At 35.0% G+C, this 10,240-nt stretch overlaps 2 protein-coding genes across 2 annotated transcripts; one reads left to right on the top strand and one right to left on the bottom strand.

The window, feature by feature from the left end:
- Positions 1 to 1,362: 1,362 nt before the first annotated feature.
- Positions 1,363 to 2,763, bottom strand: LOC145822261 (uncharacterized). Its single transcript, XM_082918881.1, has 3 exons — positions 2,526 to 2,763; positions 1,834 to 2,068; positions 1,363 to 1,681 (listed from the first exon to the last, which is right to left on the bottom strand). The coding sequence occupies exons 1-3, from the start codon at positions 2,761 to 2,763 to the stop codon at positions 1,363 to 1,365; spliced, it is 792 nt and encodes a 263-aa protein (XP_082775007.1).
- Positions 2,764 to 6,622: 3,859 nt separating this feature from the next.
- LOC114317547 (uncharacterized) lies at positions 6,623 to 9,450 on the top strand. Its single transcript, XM_028264292.2, has 2 exons — positions 6,623 to 6,898; positions 7,047 to 9,450. The coding sequence occupies exons 1-2, from the start codon at positions 6,883 to 6,885 to the stop codon at positions 9,128 to 9,130; spliced, it is 2,100 nt and encodes a 699-aa protein (XP_028120093.2). The 5' UTR covers positions 6,623 to 6,882; the 3' UTR covers positions 9,131 to 9,450.
- Positions 9,451 to 10,240: the final 790 nt, after the last annotated feature.

Genomic DNA, 10,240 nt, shown 5'->3' with positions numbered 1-10,240 from the left:
AAGTCGAATACTCGACGAGCAATCGAACTTGTGTCCGAATGTACCTGCAAGCACAACCGAGTCTTGAGGACGGTAAAAAATGGGGTGTCTACAACTAGGAATGAATGTTGTTATCGATAGAATACAATGATACAAGTTATACTTGTGTATCTTTGATGATATATGTAGTTGTGTTATTAGATTATTTTTGCACAAAGATTGCATGATGATCATCAGGGGAGTTTGTGTATTGTGGTAAATTTTGGTGCAGGTTGGAAATGTTTTTCTAAGGGGCTAACATACTGTCTGAAATAAAGTAAAATTTTACTCTGAAATAAAATAAAATTTTACTCTGGATAAAAGTAAAATTTTACTTTGCATAAAGTAAAATTTTACTTTACTCTGAAATATGAGTAAATTGTTACACTCTGAATCTAAAGTAAAATTTTACTCTACATAAGAGTAAAATTTTACTCTGAAATAAGAGTAAAATGTTACAAAAAGAATCTAAAAGTAAAATTTTACTCTGTATAAAAGTAAAATTTTACTCTAAAATAAGAATAAAATGTTACACTTTGAATCTAAAAGTAAAATGTTACGCCCTGAATCTAAAAGTAAAATTTTACTCTGTATAAAAGTAAAATTTTACTCTGAAAAATAAGTAAAATGTTACACTCTGAATTTAAAAGTAAAATTTTATTCTGTATAAAAGTAAAATTTTACTCTGAAAAACAAGTAAAATGTTGAATCTGAATCTAAAAGTAAATATTACTCTGCATAAAAGTAAAATTTTACCCTCTATAAAAGTAAAATTAGAGGGTAAAATTTTACTTTGAAATAAGGTAAAATTTTAATCTAAAAGTAACATTTTACTCTGAAATAAAGTAAAATTTTACTGTGAAACCATAGGCTCATCACACCCATAAACAACCATTTAACAACGTAGTAAATTTTTACTTTGAAAGGCAGTAAAGTTTTATTTTCATGTGAATGAAGGCAATGTTTTACTCCGAAAAAAGTAAAGTTTTACTCTACAATAAAATAAAAGTTTACTCTGAAATAACGAAAAATTTTACTTTGAAAGCACAGGCTGAGCACAACCATTTCAAACCTTCACACCTACTGAACAAACTTCATTATAAGTTCATTTACATGAAACTTATTCAACCACATTAAAAAATATATATTAAAATGTCAAACTCAACCACAAAGAAAATCAGAAACTTGAACAGACAACCATTCAAGAACATAGTAAAAATGTCTTTTATTGCAATGTCTCCTTACAAATATCGTCTAAAAGACTATACTGTTATTGCTACGGATTATGTATTGCAGAAGAACTGCATTATTTTCATACTTCTATTACAAAATCAACAATATCTTTCATGGCAATGTCTCCTTGCAAGTCTTCCTATTATGACCGTACTTCTCGCATCTACCACATTGTACTCGTCTTATCTTCTCACCCCTAGATGGAATCATATTCTTCCTTGGCTTACCAGATGGCTTCTTACAAATTGGAAGAAGGACAACAAGATCATCCATGGCTACAAGAGGTTTCTCAACAGTGGGTATTGGATAAAGGGACTCAACATAGCAAGCTCTGAACTTGCTAGTGTAATAAAATGGTTCCACATGTGCATACAAATCACCTCCGCTCTTTTTGGATAACGGTCGCCACGTGAGCACAAAGAAATCCATTCTATTGCCATTGGTAACATTAGCAAGTTCTATTCAAGAGGTCAACACTAACCAACCAAGTTCTTCCACTTTTAAGAGCATTTACTAATGTTGAATCCATCTCCGGACAAAAAAAAAGTAATCCATTTCTTAGCTTGTTCTCTCATTTTCAACATCAAATCCATGATCTTCATCCTAATTGAATCAATTATCTTCGTAGTGGGCAAATGACGAGCTTGACGGATCCATGAATTGAAAGACTCTGCCACATTCAAGTGCATTGCACCGTATTTTTGTCCTTTAAAATATGCATTAGTCCACTTGTCATAGGGCAAATTGGATAGAAACCTATAAACGATCCCTTTTCCCTCATCTTGTAATTCTTTCAAGCACTGATTAAAGCATCCCACTGCCGGAGCATAAGCACATGAAGAAAACAAAAAAACTATTCTACTCCTGAAAGTATTGTTGAAACTTGGACCGAAGAACCTATCCGTCAAATTGGCCTTTAAGTGTTGAAGACAAAAATAATGGTAACTAGTAGGTAAAACCTTGGGTAAAGCCTCCAAAAGTCCAGCATTCCGATCAGATATGAAGGTAATTGGTCTTTCATCCGATAATATATTCGACAAATGCATAAAAAACCATTCCTAACTGTCTGTAGTTTCCGTATCGACAATTGCCATTGCAAGAGGGAAAAAACTTGAAAAATAACATTTTACAATTAGTAAGTATATTAAACGAAAATGACAAATATAGTAGATTTTTACTCTGAATAACAGTAACATGTTAATATGAAAATAAGTAACATGTTACTCTGAGAATAAGTAACGTGTTACTTTTGAATAAACTATTGTAATATCTACCTTGATCATCATCCTTCGTTGTAGCTGTTAACAAGGCGCCCTTATATTTCCCCTTCAAAAAAGTTCCATCAATAAACAATAGAGGACGGCAATGCCTAAACCCTTGAATGGAAGCATTAAATGCAACAAAAAACCTCTTGAACCGTCCACTTTGATGGTTATAGTCAAGACACAAATGGCTACCAGGATTTGTGCTCATCACAATATCCATATACCATCGAAACTCATCATAAGACATAGAGAAACCTCCAAAAGTAGTAGTCCTAGCTTTCTCAACTCCCAACCAAGCGTGATTGTACGTAATGGTGAGCCCCTATTGGTCTGTAAATTGACGCACAACATCAATTGGACAAGTTTGGGGATTCCCATGAACTTCATTAACAATCAAACTTGCAACCAAATTTGAACTCATCCTTGAGTTTTTAGAAGTACGAACTGCAGCTCCACAAGTATGTTCATCATGTAGAGTCCTAATGTAGAAAAAATTATTAGCACTTTCTAGAGATTCATGTACTCACCATAAACAAGCTTTGGACTCCCGTATTGAACACACAGCAGTGACCCGACACTTCTCATTCTTCACATACACAAACTCAAATCCTATCTCAATGGCATATTTACATAATGCAGTCCAGAAATCCTTTGCACCTCCAATAAATCTTTGACCTATATGAGTAATTCCATTCACCCATCCACAAGACAACAAAGTCCTTTCTTCATGTTGACAGAACATAGAAAGTAAATCCATTTCATCATCAGTAATGTTGGATCCACTAGCGTCCCCTAATTCTCTAACTCCATGTTTTTCATTTGAAATGCCCATTTCAGTAATAGTCACATCAACCCGGTCAACACCAAGGGGATAAACGAGAGACAACATATTCTGAAAATCAGAATCATCATCAATCATGCATTGCGAATGTCCAAGTAAACAGTACGATAACAGTATGGAACCACTACTATCAAACTTCTTCAATTTACAACTTAAGAAATCAGTTAAATCCTTCAACATGCAATTTGACACAACCTTGAACACAATGATACGATCACCATACTTGCATAACAACATAAGAGGTGGAACCATTTTACAAATCTACAATCAATTAACAGCAAAAATTTACTGTCAATCAAAGTAAAATTTTATTGTCACTATCGAAGTAAAATTTTACTATCACTATCAAAGTAAAATTTTACTGTCACTACAAGTCCAAAAGTCAAGATTATTTTGATCTAATACCCATTCCTCCTATGGTCATCTCTACCAAAGCTTTCCTAATACAAATCATTTTTAGACATTCCAATTTGGCTTCTTTGAACATCTTAGAATAGGACTTCCTTGGGATTAATGGACGAGTCTTTATGAAGTTCTCTAGGTCTAAAAATAATTCATGCCCACCTAATTCCAACACAAACCGTGATCATGAATTATTAATAACTTGTGTATAAATATACATATATATAAACCTACACAAACACATTGAAATGGTATTTTTTGCAGACAATGAACTTGTTTGGTGCAATTTTTTGCTAGTTAAAAATTGATAACTAAAATGCATAAGCTAAAAGAACATATCTCTTCTATCTTCTCAATAATCAAAATTTTTGCTTATCTAAGCTATTTTTACCTAAGCAAAAGTTACAACAAACATGATCAACGTCAGCGGAGGCAGTGTTTGTGGCGGCTGAAGTGTTTGGCAATGACTACCTCTTGACAGTAAAATTTTATTGTCATTCTAACACCAGAGTAAAATTTTACTCTCATTCTAAACAGAGCACATACCAGAGTAAAATTTTACTCTAATTCTCTCAAACAAAAAATAGAATAATAGAACTAGAGTAAAATTTTACTCTCATTCCCTCAAACAAAAAACAAAGCAATAGAACCAAGGTAAAATTTTATTCTGATTCTGTCAAACGAAATCAGATCAAACACAACAAAAATAAATCAAAAAAAAAACAAAAAAAATTAATCAACAAATCAACATACCTAATTGAGAAAAAAAAACCTCTAAAACTCGATCAACAATCACAAATCTCAATGAAACTCTCGTTTAATTGAGAATGTTGATCGTCGGCGGCAAAATCGTCTATTGTTGACCAAGTACGAGATCTTCGGCTGCAAGATCTTCAGATTTGGAGATCGTATTCATCAATTTCGTTCCTGATTTCGCAAATTGTAGCAAATCGTCTATAGCTCAGATTTCAAATATTTCAAATGTATGATACGTATATATAGAAGGGCAATATTGTCATAAAAAAAATAAAAATTATAAAAAGTCCTTATTAAGGTAGACATTCCTACTCAGGAGCTTTTTAAAACAAAATTGATTGGGTTATCCTTTACCCTAATAAAAAGGCCCAAAAGGGAGGTTTCACCAAAAATTCCCAAAAAAAATTGTCTTTGATCGGGCGGACATCCGGTAACACCAAATTCGCTTATTGTAGCGATGAACAGTGGCTCACTTCATCAGAGGAGGAGCTGTAGCGTTGGCAAAATGACAGACGGGTATAGCAAGACTGATGGATCACATTTTTACAACTTTTGATGCCATTGTAGAGAGGCTGATGCTGATGCTCTTAGAGCACCAATTGTTAAAATTGTATCTTAAAAGGTATGTTCACTAATAAAAAAGGGATAAAAGTAAAATTTAATTTTATTCGTGGAGTGTTTATAATTAGTGAACAAATGAGTTCTTCAATAAATACATTGGAATGTATTATGTAGGGATAAGACTTATTTAAATGTGTTATATGTAAAAAAAATAAAAATAAAACAGAATAAGTGAGACCCATCACTGACATATTTCAATCTCACCTAGTTTCATTTATAATATATATGGGATTGTTTGTTGTATTTTAAATGAATTGATTACAACTTATTTTATTTTATATCTCACCTAGTTTCATTTATATATATGTGGGATTGTTTGTTGTATTTTAAATGAATTGATTACAACTTATTTTATTTTATTAATTTATATCAAATTATTTGATGCGATTTTTTCTTACAACTTATTATTAAGCAGAAATAAATTTAATAAACTTATTTAGCAGTTTGTACTAAACAGACCCATAACACTCACAAAAAACCACTGGTCCAGTCTTACCTGTCTATGACCGAACACACAACAACCGTATAGAAGCCCAATGACTATGGCCTAATTTTGTCTCCAACAATAACAAGGCTTTCAGCCCATGTTTAAGGGTTGGTTTTCTTGAGGGACTCAATTGGCTCGGTTCGGAAAAAGGCTCGGGTCTATTAATATTTTCCACTGCTCCATCTTCTTATTGTTTTGTTGGATATATATATTAACCCATAATTCTTACGCAAAAAGAAAAGGTTCAACTCCTAATTTTTATGTATCCAGTATCAAATAACCGTGGTGTTACACATATCAAGTAGTATATTAATTTGTTAAAAAAAGAGTAATTTATTAACATATGTTATGACGTTATCAATTTAAAATTATGACCTAACTCATTATATAAATTATAAAAATTCAAAACCTCTAATTAATGTATATAGCATTATTTATCAAATAAATAAATATAAATAAATTTTTGTTAACTAATATGCCAAATGCACTTGCTTAGCACTAATTTTGAAAGTACTTCTAAGCATTGTTAAAAAATAAAATAAAACAATTGAACAATATATATGTTGTTTTGTTTTGAAGATGAAAATCAAGATTCATCCCATGTTAAAGAGCAATGGTAGAGGGCCCAAATTCTGTGGCTCAAATGTGGCTCAAATGCTCAAAACGACGTCGTTTTGAGTACAAAACAACATCAAAATGGCCAAAACGACGTCGTTTTGGCCATTTGAGCCACATTTGAGCCACAGAATTAGGGCCCCCAAACATTTTTCCATGTTAAAATAGTTTTAAAAAATTATACGTACTTTTTTATTTTATGCAGAATGTATAGTTTTTTTTATTAAAAAAAAAAAACTATTTAACCTCTATCTTATGTTAACAAAATCCTAATAAGATCAACAATAATAATCTTTTACAATAAAAGTTTAAGTTTAAAAGTAAAATAAAATAACATTAAAATACTATAAATTATATAAAATGACTTTAATCCAAACTTTAAACATAAACAGTTGACCAAACAGGCTGCTATACTATTAAACCCTTGACTGACTGAGCTCTGTCGTCCATTGGTGATGGCCAGACAATTGTATAATTTTCCATATAATGAGTCCCACTTTTCTGGGAAGGCAACCTCCTTCTCCGTCCCTTTTCCGTTGTTGATTTTTCTGGAAGTTGGATTTGATCATTTCCCTCTCTTGTTTCGGTGTGTGGGTGTCCCTGTGTGCATGATTTAGTACTGATCTTCAATCTTCAGACCAACCATGGTGATCATTACTGGTATGTTGATGACCACAATTAATTTACTGGTTCTAACTCTGATTTTTTCCTCTTCCCCTTTCACAACTACGGATTTAACATCTGGGTTTACGATTTCACCATCATCGATTATATAGAGCACTAATTAACCACTGATTGTTTCACGCAGTTGCAAGTGCGTTAATCTATGCGAACAAGATGAGCTTTTTCGAAGCTTTTACAGACAATATGAAGAACGTGTGGACTGAATGGGAGCTTCGAGGTCTAATTCTGCTCAGCCTCATCTTGCAAATACTACTGATACTGTTAGGCAAACGCCGAAAGTACATCGCCAGAACTTGGATCAGAGTCACTCTCTGGTCTGCCTATTTAATGGCCGATTGGGTCGCAACAGTGGCTCTCGGTGTCATCTCCAACAGTGGTCGACAAAATCCAATCCCCGTCAAGGACAAGGACAAGGACACATTACTCGACAAGAAGCATCTGATGTCGTTCTGGGCACCTTTTCTTCTGCTTCACCTCGGCGGTCCCGACACCATCACCGCCTACGCCATGGAAGATAATCAGCTCTGGTTGCGGCACCTGCTTGGACTGGTGGTTCAGAGCGGAGTCGCAATCTACATCCTTTTCATGGCTTGGCCTCCTGCTCATTCATGGCTTCCAATTTTGAGTCTACCCATGTTTTTGGCTGGTCTGATTAAGTATGGAGAACGGACTTGGGCTCTGAGATCAGCAAATACGGAACAACTCCGTGAATCGTTGCTCACACTCCCCGATCCCGGCCCCAATTACGCGAAATTCATGGAGGAATTCACTATAAAGAAGGCCGAGGGGTTCCATGTGAAAGCCGTTGAGGTGATTGAAGAAGCCCCAGTTCCCATTGATCATTCGCATGCTGTTACAGGCCATGAATTAGTACTCAAAGCATATGATCTATTTCAGAGATTCAAACGCCTATTCGTAGATCTCATCCTTAGTTTTCAGGATCGAGACGCGAGTAAAGCCTTCTTTCAGGAACTCTCTGACTCTCCCGAAACTGCTTTCCATGTGATTGAGGTTGAGCTCGGATTCGCTTTCGATGTTCTCTACACCAAGGCACCTGTGGTTTACACACTCGTAGGCTGCATTCTGAGATTTATATGTTTCTCTTCTACTTTTGTTGTGTTGGTTGCGTTTGTATTGTTGTGTCGGACAGAGACGCATAAGTATCAGTTAATCGATGTGATCATCACTTACTTGTTGCTCATTGTGGCAATTTTGCTGGAAATGTATGCTGTCGTTGTTATGATCCGCTCAGACTGGACAGATCATTGGTTGAGTGAACACAAGAGAACTCGGGACTTTTTCCTGATGCCTTGCCTGAAAAAACCCAAGAAACATTGGTGGTCTAATTCCATGGCGCAGTACAATTTACTAAGCTTTTGCCTCGGGGATAAGCCAGCAACGTGCCCTGGGATCCAAAAGCTACTTCGGATTTATGATTTTCGAGAGAAACACCGTTACAAGACGTACAGTGATGCGTCCCCGAAGCTGAAAGCCATTATCTTCAATCATTTATTGGAGATTATGAGAAGCAGCAACGACGACCCATTGGCTTTATGTACACACAGAGGTAGTTTTGTTCTCAAGCAATACGATTTACCCAAATTTGAGTGGAGTACCAAGGTAGAATTTGACCAAAGCATTCTTATCTGGCACATTGCTACGGACCTGTGCTATTACATGGAAGATGGTGGTGTCAATACAGCGAACAAAGAGGAGAGCAAGCAAATTTCGGACTATATGTTATACCTTCTGGTAATGTGTCCAGCTTTGTTGCCAATAGGAATTGGGATGATCAGGTTTCGAGACACTTGTGCGGAAGCCAGGTTGTTCTTTGAAGAAAGAAGTTCCATAACTGGTGATGGATTTAAATTTAAAGCCAATGCTTGTGAGAAGTTGTTGCAAGTGAACACTGAAGTATTACCAATTAAAGTGAAGGGGGACAGGAGCAAATCTGTGTTGTTTGATGCTTGCAGGCTTGCAAAGTCTTTGCGAGCCATGAAGGAACAAAAATGGGGTATTATGAGTCTTGTGTGGGTGGAGATGCTAGCTTATGCGGCTACTCACTGTAGAGGAAATCACCATATTCAGCAGCTCAGGAAAGGCGGTGAGCTTCTCACTCATGTCTGGCTTCTGATGGCGCATCTGGGTATTACAGAACAGTTCCAAATATATCAGGGCCATGCTAGAGCTAAGCTGAATGACGAGTAGGAAAGGGCACGGTGCTGAATTGTTGTTAGGTGTTTTGCACTGTAAGGTCCTTTTATGCTTTCTCTTAGAAACGAATGATGTGAGAGGTTAGCATACTATCTTGAGAAATGTCTTGACCATGGGAATGTCAACTTCATCAAACAATGTGGGTGTTTAAGAAGTGGGTTTTTATGTAGATTTTTTTAGTTATAAAATATTATTGGATAAAAAAATTTTGGTATTTGGGAAGATAGTTGAGTTTTTTTGTAGTTGGATGTGATGTTTGTAAGAGAAAAAATGAAATGATTATGGAATTAGATGTGATATTTTGTTTGGATTTATTTTTTTTTTGGTTTTGCAAAAATTTTTTCTTTTAGTGGAAAAAATAAAAAAAAACCCAAAACCAAATCTTGCCAAACACCACCACATGCTACATCACACTCTTGATTGAGAGTAAAAATGCAGTATAATGATGATACATCATCATTGACATTGGAGCTTTCAAGCTGATGTCTAGTTGGGAAGATATTGGACAATTGTCATTTTCTCAATCATCCATGTGTTTGTGAGTAGATCTTTAGTCCTTTCCACCTTTTGAAACCTTGGAAAGCTTAATATTGGATTTACCTGTCATTCATTCCAGTCAAACTTAGTGAACTCCAATATGTTTTTCATTTGGTGTGTATGTGAATCAAATTGTCTGTAATAGCTTGCTTGTGATCAAGCTGCAGCAGGATTTCATTGTGCGTCTTTTAAGCCTTCTTTACTCAGCTGTGTTTTATATCGTGCTGTCCAGTAAGCTTATTTTGTAATGTGAAATTGATGAGTTATGTGTTTTAGGGGATGACACTGTTTAACACTATTTAATTGTTGTTGGGACTGGTGGAATCAACCCGAGTGTCTCATCTTTTGTTGCAGACCAATTTGATGAAACTGATAGGAAGAAGAAGAAGAGTTCCTTCTTCCATTAGTTCTACTTGTCAATCAATGTGGGTGCTCTTATTGCTTCCTCTGTTTTGTGTCTAGTCTTCTTGACATCTCAAATTTCAAAGGATAAATTTCACTTTATGTGCACATTGAAAACCTTTCTAGAACAATACAGAAAACAGAGATGAACACAAGAAAGGTGAA

This window comes from Camellia sinensis, chromosome 3 (assembly GCF_055761805.1).
Source record: "Camellia sinensis isolate YWXY chromosome 3, ASM5576180v1, whole genome shotgun sequence".
NCBI lineage: Eukaryota > Viridiplantae > Streptophyta > Magnoliopsida > Ericales > Theaceae > Camellia > Camellia sinensis.
Note: the sequence above shows the minus strand (reverse complement) of the source record. Positions and strands in the feature narration are given on the sequence as shown.

Coding starts and splice junctions, on each gene's coding strand:
- LOC145822261 (XM_082918881.1), bottom strand. CDS start 2,763: ATGTCTTATGATGAGTTTCGATGGTATATGGATATTGTGATGAGCACA. Junction 2,069..2,525: donor AACGAAGGATGATGATCAAG/GTAGATATTACA, acceptor ATGCTCCGGCAG/TGGGATGCTTTAATCAGTGC. Junction 1,682..1,833: donor ATGAAGATCATGGATTTGAT/GTTGAAAATGAG, acceptor CAATGGCAATAG/AATGGATTTCTTTGTGCTCA.